We start from the raw sequence: 19,116 nt of genomic DNA, 5'->3' as shown, positions 1-19,116 counted from the left end.
ATATTGTTATAAGGCTTTCATTTTGGAGGCAAGATAGATTGCACATGTCAGTCTGTTCTGGTAGTTCCCATACTTTCTTTAGTCCCTCTCAGAGAACAGAAACAGAAGGGGAAATACCTAATACAAGTGTAACAAGGCATTGGGTATCCTACAGTTCCTACACTCTGATATTTCATCAGGTGAATCAATCTTAAAAGTCCTCCCATGCAACCTGAAGATGAACAGCATGTGGCCTGACTCTTTTTGAAATATTTCCCTTAGTTTTCAGCTATTTATGAGTGGCCTCTTGTTTTATAAAAGTTTGCTAAGACTTACCAAGTAGTGTTGTTTTTCACACAAACAGACTTTACATCTATTAAATCCTTAGGCAAGTAGAATGATGTTTTTGCATACTAGAGAGCTTTAATCAAGTACTTTTTAAAGGTGATGGAGAAAGAAATGTAATAGGAAAACAGAAATATGAGTAACAGTAGCACTTTTTTGCCCCTGAGATTATCCATTTATTCATAAAACATACAAGTTTTTTGCTCTGCCTTAAGTTTTTTTAATCAGATGTGTCTGTGAATATATTTTTAACTCTCTTTTCCAAAGGAATAAAAAAATTATATATAGTACTCTGCAAAAAAAGGAAAGAAAAAACTCTTTTACCAAACTATAATGTTAAGTGGAATCCACTTCTGTCTACTATTGGTAAGAGTTTAAAGTAACTTAAGGTTACTTTAAAAAAAGAAATCAGATGGACTCTTAAAAATATTTGGCATGCAATCAATGTGCAGTTAACACATCTCCTCTATTTGGAAGTACAAGAATCTCTGTCACCTCCTGCAAAAAGAAAGTGATCCAACATTTATTGTCATGTTCGGCTGATCATGTATATCAAGTACCTCACTGATTATTGCAATGTTGTAAGAGACGTGTTGAACTGCATACTCAGGATGTGCAGAACAGAACAGAACAGAGTGAAGAAGCCTATAAATATGGTTCCTACTCCAATAACCTTTTAACTGACTAAGCTGGCTTTACAAAACTTGGTGCCTCCAGCTTAAAAAGGTCAAAATTGCAGATGTTCAGATATCATGCCAGAACAATTCCTATTATATTTTTTAAAACACTATACACTAACATTAGTAAAACAGTTAAATGTTAGATAAATGTAATTATATGCCTTTAATAAGTAGAAAATTAACATGCCACTTAGTGGAATTCTCACGAAAAACACTTTCAGACCTTTATTTGCTGAATTTTATCATAGGAAAGAATTTAAACCCATTTATTTCAACTACTTGATTTGCATCTCTCTTCTTAAAATGAGTAATCCATTAATCCATCACGCAGATGGAAGTTGAATAGAATGACTTCAAAACTGTTTTTTCATAGGTAAAGTTTTCTCCACAACATTAAAAAAGAAAACAAAAAGACCAACAAACTAAGGGCATATTCTGGCTGGGGTATATATACCCTGTTTATTGCTACATATTGCTACATATCTCCAGTCCTCAAATGCAGCTGGTGTGAGCCCAGGCATGCTGGAAATGGAAACCCATCCAATCCATGATCACGTAATACCAGAGAAGTAATACGAGATGCATTTCTGCATTAGTACAACAGACTAGAGTAGATTTTCCATCCACTCTATGCATGGACTTTTTTCCAGTTAGTTGTGCCCTACTTTTCTGCAGTTTTACTTACACTGTTTTGGCACAGGGCTCCTTGTAGATAACTTCCTATTTTCCCTCCTCATAGTATCTTGCAAAGAGGTCATCTTTCTTGAGAGCACCTTTCTCCAGCTGAGTCTTAGTCCATGGAAAATGGTGCCTGTGTAATTTAGTATTTCCCTTTTCTGACAAGAGGTAGTGGGTCATCATAATTGTCCAGGCTGGCTTCAAGCTCTCCAATTTACTTACCTCATCAAAGGGCTCGAGTTCATGTCACATTCCTTCAGAATACCATGTGCTTTTGTCCCTGTTCTCTAACAGCAACTGTCTCATTTTTTTCTTGTGTTTTTTTTTTCAAGTTCCACTTTCAGCTGTTCCATGATTCAGTCTCTTTTCCATGGGGAATTTCTAAGTTTCATTCTAGTTTACTGCATATCAGCTTGTGTAACAGACTCAACATCATGGCATGCATCTTATCTCAAAAAAGGGAGTTGAGAGTAGATAATTCATTAATTCATTTTATTTTATAAATATTAAAAAAATCTCACATGTGTAATGAACTGTCGGCTGCAATCCTATGTGGAAATATATCTCTATTACTGAAAATATCATTAACTGAAAGTAACTATCCTTTCCTTTTCTCCAGAAAGAGAAAAAACCAGTCTAGTCCAGAGTTAGTTATTCAAAATATATAAAGGTATAATGAAAACTCTGAGGGATGAATTTTACTTGTATTTGCCTATTTCTTTGTTAAATCTGACCACTTCAAAACACAACAGTGTTTTAAGATTTTCAACAGTAAAGGATCTCACATTTCAGGGGAATTGAACACTGGTGGTATTATTTTCAGCAGGGCTGCCTTTGTAAACTTAATAGCCTGACATCCAGGATTGCATACGACAGAGTCAGTCCAGCCAGTACTGTACTAGTCCTAGACATGAAGCCCAAATTGACATTTAAAGTATCTTAAACTCAGGGATCATTTAGGTAATGGGATTTATCATAGTTTTAGACAGTGAAATCTTGGAACTTTAATGAGCTTTAAATATAGGTCAGAACTATGAATCCAACCTCATCAGAGATTTCAAGAAGTTTAGTTCAGAGGCAGGTCTTCTGCAGGAGTTCATTGCTCTTCCTAACTGGATTATATGTTTGGTCTTTGCAGCTCACCATTGATATGTGTGTTTCTCTAAAATGGGAACAGAAAACTGGTATTTCTTCCAGACCTGACTCCTCTGAATAAGGCTAGTGCTGCTTATAAGCAACAGTTTCCAGAGGCTGTTTAGACAGTCTTTAAAGGAGATGTCACAGTTCTCTCTTAGCTTCCCCAAGCTTCACGTCTGGTGATCCACACACATGCAATCGATCATCTTATGTACAGCAGATATGTCCAGGGTTATTCTTCACTTTCTGCTTTCTGAGTGGTTGAAATTAAAAAGTAGAATAACCAGCCTCTAATGTTAAATGCCTCTTGCTGCTCTGATGGATCCATTACTGACCCTACTGCCAACTTTGACATTTTCAGGAGAGAAGGAGCAGCTGCTTTAAGACTAGTTTGGAAATGTATTGGGTCTGGAGACACTCTTGGCCACATCTCTCAGTACCAGCCCCAATGTACAAGCAGGCAGAACAAACCCAAACCAGAAAAGGAAGTAAGCCAGGCCAAGAAAAGGACAGAGAAACTTATCCAGCCCTGGCAGGAATTCATAGCTCTGATGGCAAAGTCTCAGTTTAATCCTAATGATTAAATCCTGAAATCATTCCTTACTTCTTATTCATGGAAAACATTTGCTAACAGCAAAAATGCCCAAACAACTCTATTTTTTGGATGAGGAAAAAGGAGTTCCTGCTGTATTTCTGTGCCATTTTACACATCCAGGATCCAACTAGGTCTTTTTCAGATGCTCTAGGCAGTTTGGTAACAGTTTATTTTTCATCCTATTAATGTGTAGCTATGAACTCTTACTGGCAACAGAAATTAAATTGTTGCAGAAGCTCTTTCTCCTGGTATTTCCAACTGCAGTGGTAGCAGTGAAAAAATCAAAAAATCTCCTTGACTGACTGTTATAACATGATTTTCAAACAGTTCTGTGGGTTGTAGGCATAAAGGGAATTCAGATAAGACTATGAGTTCATATACAGTTGTCTGAATCTTACTTGCAAAGTTTTCAAAGTTCATGCATCATCACAATGGATCCTGTGGGATGTTAGTGGACTCTGGGGAACATTAGCTGTATTCCCAGTTTCATAACACTAAGACTGGTGAGTATTGTTAGATATTGTAAGACACCATTTGCCAGTCTGAAATGTGATGTTTATATAAATATGTCCGGAATATACCATACTTCTGAGGGACTGAATCAAAAGGTTTTCACAGAGTAGAATAAATCCAGAGGTGAAGTGGGCAGTGAATTTTGACATGCTGCCTTACATCTGTGTTTGTCTAAGTATGTTGTGGTTGTGAAGAAGTAGCTGGGAGATTTCTGTGAAAAGATGCCCATATCTTAACATTCTTCCTAGAAGAATAAATATTTTATTCCTATTTCTCCTGACAGAGAGCTAGTATAAAAGCATTCATAAAATTAACTTTGAAATACTAGATGTTTTTCTTTTGCAATCTTTCAGTAGTATGTGCTCCCACCTAGGAAAGTTAATAGAGGCGTCTGTTTACTCTTTTTAGATGTACTGATATATGAAAAGACTATGTGTGGGACTTTTGTTTGTTTATTTGTGTTTATTTTGATGTGAGGGAGGTAAAGGCTTTTTTAAAAACAGGGAGTTCCAAAAGCGTTGTTCATTTATGAAACTCTTGCTGTGTTTTATCTTCTTTGAAGTTCTGGAGCTTTTTACTTATCTGATTCTTTGTAGGTTTTCACATTTGCTGCGTCACTTTTATTAACTAAAAAGAAATGGCAAAATACCCCCCAGTACTAATGACTTCACCATAGGTGCTGAAAAGGAGAAAGTGCATAAGAGAGAGAAAGGAGGAGGAAGGGAAATGGACAACTGTCAGTGATTTCTCTAAACTTGACGCACTGTGCTTTTATTCCTATTTGGTCATAGATATCAAAACCATAAATATGAAGAAAATGAAGTATAGACCACTTTTACCCATAAAATATGAGGCTATTCTTAAGCCCCTGTCATGAACTTTGAGTGTAGTGATACAAAACTGAATCTGTTTTGTAGCACCTGAAGGAACCACTACTGAAGTGAGTGGGATCTGTACACTGACTGACTTTAATCAGAACTGGATCAGACCCACGAGCCACACCAATTATGTTTCTCCTGGCAGCTAAACTGACAGGCCTGTCTGCATAAACTTAGAATTGATAGTGTTTGAAAACAACCCAACACTCCTGTATTCTGATCATAACCCTAATAATGTTCCTTGACTGGATTTGTGTAGGGAGAGAATCATCCTTGATGGTAGGGACAGACATCAGTCTTGAAAATGTATCTGTGAACATTATGTGAATATTATTTTTCATTAACAGAACATGTTAGCATAGAAACATAAATTATTTTCACTTTACAAAAACCAATTTTACTCATAGGTATTAGGGAGAGTTCAAATTTTGTGAAATGACAACTTTGCTTAATAAATAATTAGGAGTTGGGGATTTTTTTTTTTAAATAAGTTCATTTTACAGAGATACAAATTATTTGATCAGCACAGCACAGTTTTGTTTTCAGATTAATCGTTTCACAGATCCTGTGTAGGGTACAGCCACGTGACAACTAAGTCTGCATACTGAAGTCTGCCAGTGGTAAATGAGGCCTCCTGTAAAATTGAGTCTGAAGCAGTAACATGGATCAGGCAGTAGCTTAAGACATAGTTACCAAGGCAATAGATGTTACCTTGAGTTTTTGCTGAACAGCCTGGGGTACAGTGTCGACCCATCCTTGCGCGTTAGTGATGTCCGTTTTTTTCTCAAACCTTGGCTACTTGCAAATATTTTCATTTTGACATTTTTGCAATCTGTCTTTGAAAGTCTCTAGTTCCAAAACATAAACAGAGATATCAGAGAGCGAGGACAGGGATACTGTCACGGATACTATCTTTAACTAAATATATCCTTTTTTTTTTTTTCCAGAGGTGCGGAGAAATCTCATTTGATAGTCCTGATCAGAATGCCAAATGTGTTTGCATGCTAGGTAAGGGTAAGAGTCTTTTCCCTTTTCAATACAAGTGTGTGGAAATATGTTTAATTGAGGATTTCTTCTAAAAAGTACATGATAATTACCATGACAATTCCCAGTGACATCTACATAGCTCATCCATGTGTAGTCCTCATTAATATATTCTTTATGTGAACTTTCAATTATTTAAACAAAGAATATATGTTCCAGTAGTGTACATATGCAGATGAAAATACAGCTGTACTAACACTATAATTGCAACCTCTGATGTACTAAAGTCCAGAACTCATATCCAAAAGCTGAAAATCTGCACTTTGAAAGAGAGTATTAATTTCGTGAGCATGTATCAAAAGTCTCTAGATCAGACTTTGAGCTACATCAATAAAGAAAATTTCAATCACTATGATTTTTCAGATTTGCACCAGTTTAGCTTTGTAAAAATGAGTATTAAGTAGAAACGTCTATTCTTTAGAAACAATACAGGAAGGTTCTGCTATGTTTCATTAATTTCCGTGACCAATTTTATTGTGGTTGTTTGTTTCATCTCCAATGTTAGTACTGAAACATAAACAGCACAGCTTGTATCACAGTGAAAAACAGGGAGTAAGTGTCTAAAAACCTAAAAGATAGTGTTTAGTCAGAAAAAAATGAAATCATGGAACTCTTGTAGGATTAGGTTTTAAGTTCTGAAGACTTTGACCTGCCAGGTCATAAATACATGCTGCAAATTAGAGCATTGCATCTAATAACGTGAAGATTTAAATAGTCATAATTTTTAAAACTGCATCTGGCAATGTCTAGGAACTTAATTTCCATCTGGGTGCATAGCTGTGTTCTGTAATAACAGATTATGTGGTTTGTTGTTTATATTCATTAAATCCTATTGTCACAATAGACTTTAATTGCTGCAGAGAAATCTGTCATGCTTATAGTGCACAGATCCCAACAGATGAACTGACACAATGGGCCATAATGATCTATTACATCAATGATCCTTGGTTAGACCTTCTTAATGGAACAAGCTGACAGAAAAGATACACTTGTGATCCTTTATCATGCCAATTATAATCTACAGTGTAAATACAATTGAATTCCTAATACTCTAGTTCTAAGGATGTTATAATCATGCAATTGTTATTATGCATTGGGTGGGGAAATGCAAGATGGGAGAGAGGAGAACAAAAAAATAACCTTCTGCATGGGTTTGGTTCATCATTTGGTTTGGCATTTTTATAACAAGTCAGTCAAAAAGCGGGAGTTTGACATCCTCCCTAATGCAAATGATTCTTTAGGAGCAGTGAGAAGAACAAGATCTTGTTTCCATTAGATATATTCTTATCTATGTCTTTTAGTATATACATGTACAAGAATGAGAATATATGTTGTGCTGTGTAAGGAAACTGCTAGGAATGTAAAAATTGCTCCAAGAGCACACGTCAACTGACTCTCAGAAGTTACATCTCTTGTATTAAAAAGTGTTTCGCCTGCTATTATTATTCTTCAGTGTCTCTAACAAATTAAGGACTACAGTATATATTACAGAATTTTACATTTCACCCCAAAGTATTCTAAATCATGTACAGAGTTTAAACTATTCTAAGTGCAATTTGGATATTCGAACAGCTTTGTAAGAGGTATGGGAAATAGAAACTAACAAACAGAAACATAGTAGAAGTTGTAGTTGTTCTGAGAGCAGCTACTGGAGACAAACTCCACTATCTCTATTTATCACAGAAATGTGTGTGGTTCTGATAGTGCTGTAAAACCAGAGGGTGTCCACTCTGGTACCACTCCTTTCATGCTGAACTCTGTAGGGAACCAGGAACCGTGCAGCCTGAAAGGTCTAAGAGTTTGTGTTGAATGTGTCATGAGTGTCCAATCTCAGATTTCACAAGGGAATTGAATTTCTGAGAGAACATGACACAGTTTGTCACTTATCAATGTGAAGCTGACATTAATGTCTGTGGGCATAACTAGTGAACAAAGACACCATGTGCCTTCAGAGAGGGACATCTTTCTTGAAATGCACCCTCTTTGAAATGTGCTGAAACAGTCGCGCTGTCATTTACTGTAACAGCGACACAGTGCTAACAGAAATCTAGAGGGCAAGTTCCAGCAACTGCAAGAGGATAATTATTCTAGTACAAAATGAAACACAGGAGTCTGGAGTACCGACGGTATTTCTTCAGGGATCTTTGACACAAGATCAGTCCATACTTGACTCTACATATTATCAAGCTTTACTCTAAAATGGTAGCAGCTGTTTTTGTCAAAAAATATCTGTATCTGAGTTATACTACTGGTTCTGGGTTAGCTTAAAGTTTAAAGTTTTTTAGGAGTAATGCCAGGCCTGCTGCTGTGAGTCCACATTCCTTGAGGTAACATAAATTATGTGGATGAGGTTCTTTTTCTATAAAGGTTGAGGAAGAAGGTTTGCAGTAAAAATCTTGTTCTATTCTTGTCTTCCTGCTAGAAAATAGTAAATAATAGATAAATAAATGCCTAAATGCTTACAATGCCTATAGTGAAAGTAGGTAACTTTTCAATGCACTGACTAGATATCACCCAATCTAAGATTAAGAGCACAGAATCAGTTTAAAGCCTCATCTTTCAGAATCAGAGTGATTGATATTTGTAATTCAATTGTAAAATATAACTTGAATGACAAAATTAAATGGTCACTTCACAGTGTTTCCTAAGGATTTAATAGATAATAACAATGTGCTCTTCCCAAGATATGCTTAGGATTAGTGTAATTATCTGTACTAAAGTTGTTATATAAAATTATGTTCTCCCTCTTTTTTTTTTATATTGTGTTTGTTTCTTTACACTTTTATATGCATCATGATTTAATCCCAGCTGGCAACTAAGCACCATGCAGCCACTAGCTCACTTCCCCCCTGCAGTGGGAGGAGAATCAGAAAAAAGTGAAATTTGTGGGTTGAGACAAGAACAGTTTAATAACTGAAACAGAATAAAGTATTATAATAATAATTATAATAATAACAACAATAACAATAATAATAATAATAATAATGAAAAAGAGAGAGAGAGGAATAAAACCCAAGAGAAAAAAGTGATGCCCAATACAATTGCTCACCACTGGCAGACCAATGCCCAACCTGTTCCCAAGTAGCCATCAACAGCTCCCAACCAACACACATACACACACACACACACACACACACATAGAGCTTTATTTACTGATCATGGTGCTCTATGATATGGAATATCCCTTTGGCCAGTTTGGTCCATCTACTCACTGGCAGAGTATGGGAAACCAAAATGTCCTTGACTTAGAGTAAGGACTACTGAGTAGAAACTGCAGCATCAGTGTGTTATCAACATTATTCTCATACTAAATCAAAAACATAGCACTGAATCAGCTATTAAGAATAAAATTAACTTTATCCAAGCCAAAGCAGGACAATATGTTATACTAGTTAAAGAAACACAACTTTTATAACTGTCACAGAGGAAAGTCAGTCAGTGGCCCACCTTAGCCTTTTGGTAAGACCAGTGTTCGGATCCTAAATCTATCACAGCTTTCCTCAGTATTGCATTGAATAAGACTTCAAACCCTGCACATCCACCATCCTTTGAAAAATGGGAAGATAAGTGCTTCCTTATTTCTTAGGAACAAGAAGAATAAAATTATAAGTACAATGAGAAACTGAAGTTGTATAGTAATACAAATAATAAAAATACCACACTGTCAATAAATGTGTTATCAGAGGTTTCACGTAAATCTCTGAGTCTATCTGGAGACAATGGCAGCTCATCAGCACTTCCAGGGCAAGCAAGAAAATCTGAACCATTCTGCTTAAATTGGAGCTGTTATCAAGTTAGTGAGGGCACTTGGCCATGACGAAATTGCTAGATAATGCTGAATAGGATGTCAAAAATCTTTTCCTTTATGCTACATTCTGGAAGTTAGAACCCTGGACTCCTCATGCCCTTTACTTATAATGATTTTGACTTAAAAAATTATAGTTAACACAAAAATCGAGATTATAGCAATGTACTCACTATCTGGTTATTAGTCCAGAAATTCATATTATGAAGGGCAGAAGGGAACTATCCCTCTCCCTAGAGCACCCTCTGCTATTTTCAATGGCACAGCACGAAGGTAATTTTTCCCGTATGCAGACAGACATATTCTGGGCTCAGACATGACACAATGTCATATCATGCAGAGATAATTGAGTTAGTTTGCTGTGAAAATTGCTGGTTGGATGCCTTAGCTAATTAACTCTGCTGGGAAGGATTGCATACTAGCTTGGAAGTGTCCAAAGTGTCCAACTTAACCAGTTCCCACATCTTAACTAGCTAACTCAGTAACCTCTACGTGGCAGAGCACTGAGTTTTAAGAATTTATCCTGGAAAGAATAAGTTTCCATATCAGGCTCTAGGATTAATACAGAAGGGAAAAGGTCTGTCAAGTGGAAGAGAAACTTCAGTGTATAAATAAATACCAGTTTATACAGAATAAGTACAGTTGTCCTTATATATACTGTATAGGAAATAGACACCTGCACTCATAACACATACAAAATTAAATGGTCCCATCAGTTTTAATCTGTTCAACCTTACTGATGATAGTGAAATAAGGGGGATGGATGATAAATGTAAGTTATCTAGTTTGTTACTTCAGCAACCAGTCTCTCATCGCCAGACTTAGTCCTTACTCCTTAACGAAATGCTGGGTAGATTTTGAAGAGGTCACATCATGCTGGCCAACTCTGCTGTCTGCAGAAATTTTTCCAGAGGAAATATGAATTGCCCTCCTTAAGCAACTGGTTAGTAAGATGAAAACACAAGCCTTCCAGATGCCCCATGGCAAAAGGCTGAGGTGCTTTCTTTTCATTATTGTAAATTCCACAGAGACAGGAATAATACGGCTGAGTTTGTTTCCCTTTTGGTGTAGACTTAATCCTTGCAAAAGCAGACAGATGAATCCTTGTTTGGAATAAAAGTAATTCCCTCACAAATAGCCATTTAAAATTAATACAAGTAGAAAAGCAGTTATTAAAAAAAAAAGTGGCCGTGCCACCTTTTTTTTAATTCCCCAGACTATTACTACATAACTCCGTTGCTTTGAGGCAACAAAGCTCTTCAGATTCCATCACAGAGAGGTGCCTAACTCACTCATCCCCCCAAACAAAAAGGCTGCTTTACAGCTTACTTCCACTGTTTATTACCTATGAAGAGTTAAAGGAATTGGCATTTGGCCATGAAATTAGTTTCGTGGATTCGGCTTCAGTCTTGGTGGCTCTTTGCCCACAGAAGAAAACCACCACACATTTGAACAGAGTTGGCAGCCACAGCTTAAGAGAGACATTACTGGAATAACAACTGTGTTGAAAGCCAGGATAGAGGGGTACTGGCAAGGCTCTGGCTGGCTGGCCTCTGCCTTATGTAACTATTGAACTCACCTTCACTGGCAGCTGAAAAAAATCTATTAAAATTTACTTTGCGAAACCTAATCAGGCAACTGTATAACTTAATGGGGAAAAAAATATTGAAAAATAATTAAATGTGTCAATTTGCCCTGCAGTAGAGGGAGAAAAAGAAATGAGACATCTAGTCAAACGGTTCTGCACTGGCTAAGCTCCGCAGCTTTGCAAAGCTTCATGGAGCCCTCACTGACATCATTTGAAATGTGACCCTATAACTCTTGCACACGCAAAACTTCTAGTGAAACTGATAGGCATGCATGAGCAATGGTGCTCTAAATAGCCCAATATAAGGACTATTAATATGCCAGTCATTCAAAGACTTGACCTTATGCAGACTTAAGTATTGTATCTCTGCAAATGAGAGGAAAAGAAACACATGAATTAGTTTTTGTAAAATTAAGCAATATGTTTATGGGGAAACAACCTAAAATCTATAGTGACTAGAAAGAAATCTATGCTCATTGCTAAACTACCCATCAAGATTACTCAGAACTTCATAGTGGTTGAAAGGGGGAGGCTTAAGATGTCTGCTACAAAAAGACAGGCTTCTATTCCATGATCAGCTTGCTACACAGGATGAAGAGAAGCAGGTTTTTCCCTTTGAAAAGCAACGGTGTGAATGCACACAGAAAGATATACACTATGTATCCTTTTGATAACCTGTTAATGTAGATAAATTCAAATCTAAACTTATAGATCAATGTTATAAGCTTTTCACTTACATCTCTAATTGCCAACACAAGTCTCACTACCAACAATTTATTCTGGTGAGAACAGCATTATGTAGATAGGACTTCTGAAATTGCTGTTCTTCTACCCAATTGAGTAGACAAACGGTAGAAATTTTCAAATAACTTCTAACAGTTTTTCCTTTTTTCTCTAAAGTATCATTCCAGTATATTAACACAATTTTAAAATAACAATTCCTGATACCGCAAGTATCTTACAAGCAACTATGCTTGTAAATGAATTTTTAAAAGTGGATTCTCTGTGTCCTTACCACAGTGGAAATAGAGGCTTATTGCTCCATTATGTCACATAAGACCTCTTCCCCAGTTTATTGTCTCTTCCTGAAATGCAATACATTCTAAATCTCACCTGTTTTCTCCAAGAATGCTCCTTATTTTTTGGCCACGGTGGCACAGAGCAAGCTGAAGACTTGGTTCATTGCCCCATACTTTATCTGGAAGGCCAAGATGCCAGGCTGCCTTCATTAGAGTGTTGCTTGGAGACAGAAGTGGTAAACCAGTGGGCACAAGGCCACAACAGCAAATCCTTTGTCAAGGACCTTATAGAGTATGCATGCCGTCATTGTGTCAGTTCATCACTGTGTTATGGTTTCAGGCTAAAGGAGTAGGAACTCTTTGTCCTTACTGTGATAAGATTTGTGCCTAAAACCACAAAGAATGTAAATGTCAAATCCAGCTTCTAGTTTCATGACTATTTGATTAATTTGGATAAGAAACTATAGCAAAGAAAGATAAATTAAATTGAAAATTCTGATGCCTTTTGTATATTTTAAAGAGCAGTTCTCTAATAGTATCTTATTATTCCAGTAATTTTGATCTAATTACTATTTTAGGTAATTGTATAGCCTGGTAGCTGAGTGACAGTGACCACCGGTTTATCCTGTTCTGTCCTGTAAATCAGGTCAGACTGAAAGCACTTGTCTTGCAGTATTCTACCTTTCAGAAGGGTGCTGAAGGAGACAAAAACTGGCTCTGGCCTTTTGAGCAGGCATATAAAACACTTCTAAATGTAATTTCTGATTCTTGGTTTTCTATCCCATAAACATTAACTTGAACCATATATAGTTTTATTCTATGTCTGAACTTGGTACAGGAAAGAAATGGGGGAGTCAGAGAACTCGTAGGAAATGCAGTAATGAGGATTTGGCACCATCTATATAATGTAAATACAGCATGATGGCTTTCTCTAGAATAGAGTGTTACTGTGTTGCCTACATCCACAAAAGCCATTCACTGGGACCACAAGATCCAGCTGAGATTCAAAAGCTCAAGAGACGATTAAAAAGACCCTCCAGTCCCTCAACTAAAAATACCCCAAATTCCTGACTCTTCAGCTTCTCTTTATATCAAAAAAGCTTTTTGACTTGACTGAAATCGCACCACATATCACATTTAGGAAAAAAACACAGGTTTCCAAGTCCTATCCAGCAGCTGCACTCAAAGCATGGATACAAATACTAGCAAATTCTAGTGGACTGCAAAGCCAAGTATCTCCCTTTTTGTCCAAAGCATGCTGCAAACAGAAGGATTGCATTCTGCTGTGCATTTATGTAGTAATCTAGTGAAAATTTAAACTCTGAACTTGCATCACCCTAAAACAGGTAAAGCGCACAGCACCCACTTTTTTTTTTACCAACCAAAATAAAGGTAGTGCAGGTTGGGATTAAGTGCTCTCTCTTCCATCTGTTGACCCTGCACAAGGACAGATGCTGGTATGGCTCCAGGAGGGTAAGAAATAGGCCCTTGATCTCAGGGAGCACACACAGAAGAATCCTGAATTTTGTTTCACAGACATTTCACTTTTTTTATTTTTTTATTTTTAACTAGGCACTTCTTAGAAAAGCAGAGAAACAGTGGCTTGATTGATTTACTTAAGATGATCTCATATGTTATTTCATGGTAATTGTCACATGAGTTATTGCTGATCCCCTGTTGGAAAATAGATTTCAAGTGCCTATTCACTCTGCTTTCTAGCAGTTTTATTTTTCCTCATGCCTAACCTCGTGCCCAAACACGGACTGCATTCACGTAGTTTCTCACCTTCTTTGTCCAAACTGTTATGAGTGGGTTGTGTTTACCCAACGTACTTGCTGTACAGAAAATTGTTGTCAGTAACCATATTTTGTAATAATGTTCTCTCAGAAGATGGGAAAGGGGAAAGGAGCAATTATTAGATCTAGTGATGTGACCAAAGCAGATATGGGAGCACTTATTCAGTTTTACAGCAGCCATCCCTTCATGATAGAATAAGTATAGTGAAATCTCCAGATGTAAACTTTCCAAACTTAGATTTAAATGGTTCAAATTTATAATTTGTGGTTTGAGCTCATCTCTAGCAATTAATCTTTGTTTCTTTAATTATCACTTGGTGATACCTTGCAATTTCCCAGTCTCTGCAATTTCCTATGGATTACTGTGTAGCTACTTCTAGTAAGAGTGATTTATACCTGAGATAGCCATGGAATTTTTGTGCTTTCAGTCATTCAGTTCCTGGCTGTACATGTTCAGAAACTTCTCAGATTAAGAATGCACTTTCCTATGGTCTTCTCCATTCTGTTTTATAAATGCTGGAGCTAAAAATTTTTCTGTTCGGAAACGCTGTTAATAATTTTACCACTCTTACTGAGAATTGGGAGTATAGAATTTGTTGGAATTTTTTTTCACCTCTAGTATAAAAAAGAAAACTACCAAATCAAAATCATGCTTTTCTTTGGCCTTGTTACCTAGGTATCTACCTTTCCTTCATGGTTTTAGTTTCCTTTTCCTTCTTTTTTTTTTTATTTTTTAATAATAAATTATCTTTTCTAATGATGATCTGTTATTTTCTTGTATGTCTCATACTTCTTAAAGCATTAAGTTGGTCTCTTAGATCATCCCTTGATCATCAAACTACTTAAGCATGTATTTACATATTCTCACTGGAGCCAAAAATGCGTAGGCTGAAATATGTTCCTATGCCAGGGTCAGTCACAGTGTCTAGCACTGTGCATGCTCAAGCCCTGATCTGATCCAAATACTTGAGCCTCTGGGCTTATGAAATCATGGAGTGTGACTGTGAATATTGGTAGCAAATGACAGAAATTCAATTTAGCAACAAGAAATGGAATTTCTGAATTGCAGATAGCTGTGTCAAGAGACTAATGTATTTCTTACAGAAAAGTTCAGAGAATGCTCCTACTGGAATTCCCTTACAGGGCATTCTTCTCACTCTGTAGATGAAATAATGCTGAAGACAGTTGGGATGCAATTCATCTGATAGAATGTCCATAAACATCTGAAAAAATTTTAAAGTCTACAGCCATCATCTAATCTTCCCTTTTGTAGTTAAAAAGAACAAGAAAAAGGTACTTCCTTCAGACTCATTGCAAAATAGATGTCTAAAACAGGTCTGAGGAATCCAACTCAGAGGGTGCCTATTTGTCCCCACTGACTATGCAAGAAACTGAAGTGTGAATGTGAGCATTTGGAGGAGATTAATCTTACTCCTTGAATACAGTCATTGTTTTTCATGGTGTTCAAAACTCTAAATTTTGAAGTATAGGGATAATAGAAAATTTGGTTAATCAACCTCATCTGCAAGATAATTTATTGGGGTTTTTTAACATAAGATCAAGTTCTAAGTTTTCAGGATATTTGTAGAAAAGTATTTGCAGAAAATTTTTTTTGTTAACTGAGTTATTTTCCTCACTGCTTTTGTGAAGTCTTAATTTAAGGGTACTCTATAGCCTCTTCTTGCAAACAGTATGTATGCATTAGTGTTTATGTCATCTCAGGAGTGGGTTTTTGAGATTCTATCCCAAGTTACTGCAAACTTTGGTTTGCATTGTGAAGCAGCCTTGGAATGGACAAACTGAACAACTTTCACATGAAATAGAGCAAGGTGGGTGCTCTGGGAGTGCTCTAGCTGCTGCTAGACATTTAATCCATGGAAGTAGATTAGGAGTAGTCCAAACCAACTCCTCCAAAGCATGTAGAGTGCAGACATGGGGGCCTCCACTGTGGCTGTTTAACTTGGCTAATCTGCTCTTCTTGTATTACCTGCTTCTCTGAACCTTGCCAGAGAGTCAACACCTGTTGTGACTTCAACCCAGCAGTTGCTCTAACATGCAGGCTTCTGTATCCATAAATTACCTTCAGGACCATTCAACCCAGTTAAGGTTTAACTGAGGATGCTTAGGAGGTGTATAAATCATAATTTATGACTAGTTGCAAGCATGTGTTTTTCTGGGTATTGTTTGCCTACTTCCAGTACACGTCATCAATTTGTGCGTACAACCTAAAACTATCAGGCTTTTGTCTTATATACTCAAACGAGGACAGGTTTATGGGGAATGGTAAATGTGGTTTAGTCCAGTGAGAAATCTGTCCTTTTTGAAACTTAAGGTAAAATGATATTTAACTCTAGATTAGGATTTCACACTGATCTTACAGATTAATACAGAGCAAATTTAATTTAACACTTAATTCAGAGGAATTATTCATATTGCAGAGCTTTGTTTATTGACATACAGTAATAAGATCCTCCCATTTTACTCATGCATATACAGGAAAAATGATTATTGAGGTATTTTTGGTTTATAACAGAGATTGTTAATGAGAGGAACTTAGAAATACTGGCATCGTACACTTTATTAGTAGACATTTTCTAGAAGAAAGCGAGGACTAGGGGACTAGAATTGACTTCTTCATCTAAAAATCACGTAATAAACAGACATCAGAACTGTATAACACTATCATAAGAAGAAGCATATTGCCATGCTGACAGAAGAAGAGACAGCTATTTTCAGTGTCTTTCAGAGAGTTAGATAGTATGTAAAGACAGTTCCTACAGATAAAAGTACTTTTGTCTTTTTTTTGTTAAAAAATAATGTATGAAGTCATGAACATACTCTTAAAGAGAAGCTTGTGCATTTACACTCCATGAGCTGTATTTCAGGTTTCTACAAAAGTAGTAAGACAAATTTATCATTAAGGTACATGACTGGGCGCTCTGTAAAGTCCCAGAACGCGCTCTGGCACTTCGATTGTTAAGACAGGCATTTGTCAAGGACAGGTCATTGTTTATCTAAGAAAAAGACAGAACTTTTACTTCCATCGGCTCTAACTGCCCTGTGAAGATTTTCTAATGGAACTTAATTTCTTTACCTATGGGTTTCCAGAGTTTTATATTTACGAGCTTGGATCAGTATCTGCCATACAATAAAATAATTTTTAAACTGGTATTACTTGGCTTTGCTTTGGAGACCTCAAACAGAGTTGCCAATACACCCAGACGTTACGTGAATATTCAATTAAAATCGCCATGGGACTGCTCCTATGACAGGAGTTTTAAGGATATGAAAGTAAGTTAAGGGGTAGCAAAAATTATTTGAGTCCCCAGCTAGTAGTATGTGATGTAGCAACAACAGCAGACACTGACAGAGCTCTGTTGGAAAGGGAAGATGAATGGCAGATGCTTCATTGTAATTTCTTACTATCAGCAGAGAGCATAACAACAGACATTAATCCACTGGTTTAATTAGAGGTAATAATATGTCCAGGAAGCTACCACATTTAAGGCACAAGTGCAATTGCTGACACTGTACATTTGTCCTGGAGGGCTTTTTAGGCAAGCGCATGTCATAATATTTTAGGAGCCAGAAGATTCCAAATTTGCTTGACTTTAATTATTAACATATTTCACTTTTTTAAAAAAGAAGGAATGGAAGCATCATAAATCATGATGTCAAATCTCATTTACTTTCTGTTGTTTGAGAACAACACTCAGGGCTTTTGAAGTCTGTGTATTATTTGTTTCACGGGGGGAAATGACATTATAATAACCCTCAGAACAGCTTAGAGAGAAAATTCTGTTGGTTTTGGATATTTTTGTTTTAATCCAATCCAGTTTCTCTGTGCCATAAAGGACTCTGTGTTTGGTTTAGGCAGAACCATCTTAGATACCACAGTTGCTTCAAATTGTGCGGCTCTTTGAGACAAAACAAAAAGTCTCTTCATAATTGATGACCGAATCAACAAAGAGGAAACTGGAGGCAGATGTGTGCTGGAAGGTTTTCTGAAATGCTAGAATGGGGGAGAGTTCGATTTTGATTTTAATCAGAAGCACCACAATTTTCTCTTCACCCTGAACATTTTCTACTTGACATTTTTTTGTTCTTAATCTTTGTTGGGGGAGGGTGTCACTGATGTTTAATTTTAAGTGAATTTCCAGTAGTAAATCTAGAAATGTTTTTAGGCTGGCAGCTGTGCAGCCTCAGGCCCTCCCTCTGCAAGACAGCATAAATCCCTATAACACTGTCCTGCCAGAAAGCTTCTTCCTCGAAATGGAAAGATCATCTGCAGGAATTACTAAGCTACTAGCACCTTTATCCATCTGGTTTTTATATTCTTGCTGAAGCTGCCTCGAGAGCAACAAGATGTGATGCAGGATCTCATATTATGGGCATATTTAACTCTCTTGTTAGGAGCTACACCAGAAGTACAGGTTCAGACAGACAGGGCCCATCATTCAGCTCCTGTCCTTATTTCTTCTGCCACTATGCCCACCTCTCTTCTACTAAAAAACTTGCAAGTATGCACCTAAGCTGGCAGGAAGAAAATCTTCCTCAGAAATGTTTAAAAAAAATTGTTTTCCTGCAATTAGATCTTGTAATTACATTACAGGAAAAGATGAAAACTTGAAACCCAAATCAAATAATTTTTAATGGAAGTTCTTTGGCTGGTAACAAGCTTTAGATTCAGAAAAGTAGCTGTGACATTTTACAGGCAGGGTTCTTGTATGTACCTCTATGTGGGAGGTACATCACTCTGTCTGTCACTGAGTTACTCCAACATATGACAGGAGTCCCTGATGACACCTCACAGCAGGTTAAGCTTGGCTGAGTAACCTCAGTAACAGAAGAAAATGGGATAAAGAGACAGACATGTTAAGGCTCACCTGAGGCATTCCTATGGCATCTGTGAATCCAGTATTTCCAGAAGGAAACCAAAATTTTGTTTATGGAAGAAAATGAGCACTAAATTGCTCTGACAAACAGAAAAAAATCCCTGTGGAATTCAGAAATTTTTTGATACAAACATTTTGCAGCCAAAATTTCAGTTTCTACCATG

General features: G+C 36.8%; 1 protein-coding gene across 2 annotated transcripts in view; it reads left to right on the top strand.

The window, feature by feature from the left end:
• Window positions 1–19,116, top strand: part of PDE7B (phosphodiesterase 7B) — a 171,813-nt gene that overhangs the window by 50,836 nt on the left and 101,861 nt on the right. For both annotated transcript variants that reach the window (XM_051792596.1, XM_051792597.1), the window contains one exon: window positions 5,753–5,813. In XM_051792596.1, the coding sequence (XP_051648556.1) occupies window positions 5,753–5,813 (61 nt within the window). The remainder of the gene's footprint in view (window positions 1–5,752; window positions 5,814–19,116) is intronic.

Source organism: Manacus candei, unplaced genomic scaffold (assembly GCF_025592945.1).
Source record: "Manacus candei isolate 608988 ecotype Guabito, Panama unplaced genomic scaffold, ASM2559294v1 h1tg000034l, whole genome shotgun sequence".
NCBI lineage: Eukaryota > Metazoa > Chordata > Aves > Passeriformes > Pipridae > Manacus > Manacus candei.
Note: the sequence above shows the minus strand (reverse complement) of the source record. Positions and strands in the feature narration are given on the sequence as shown.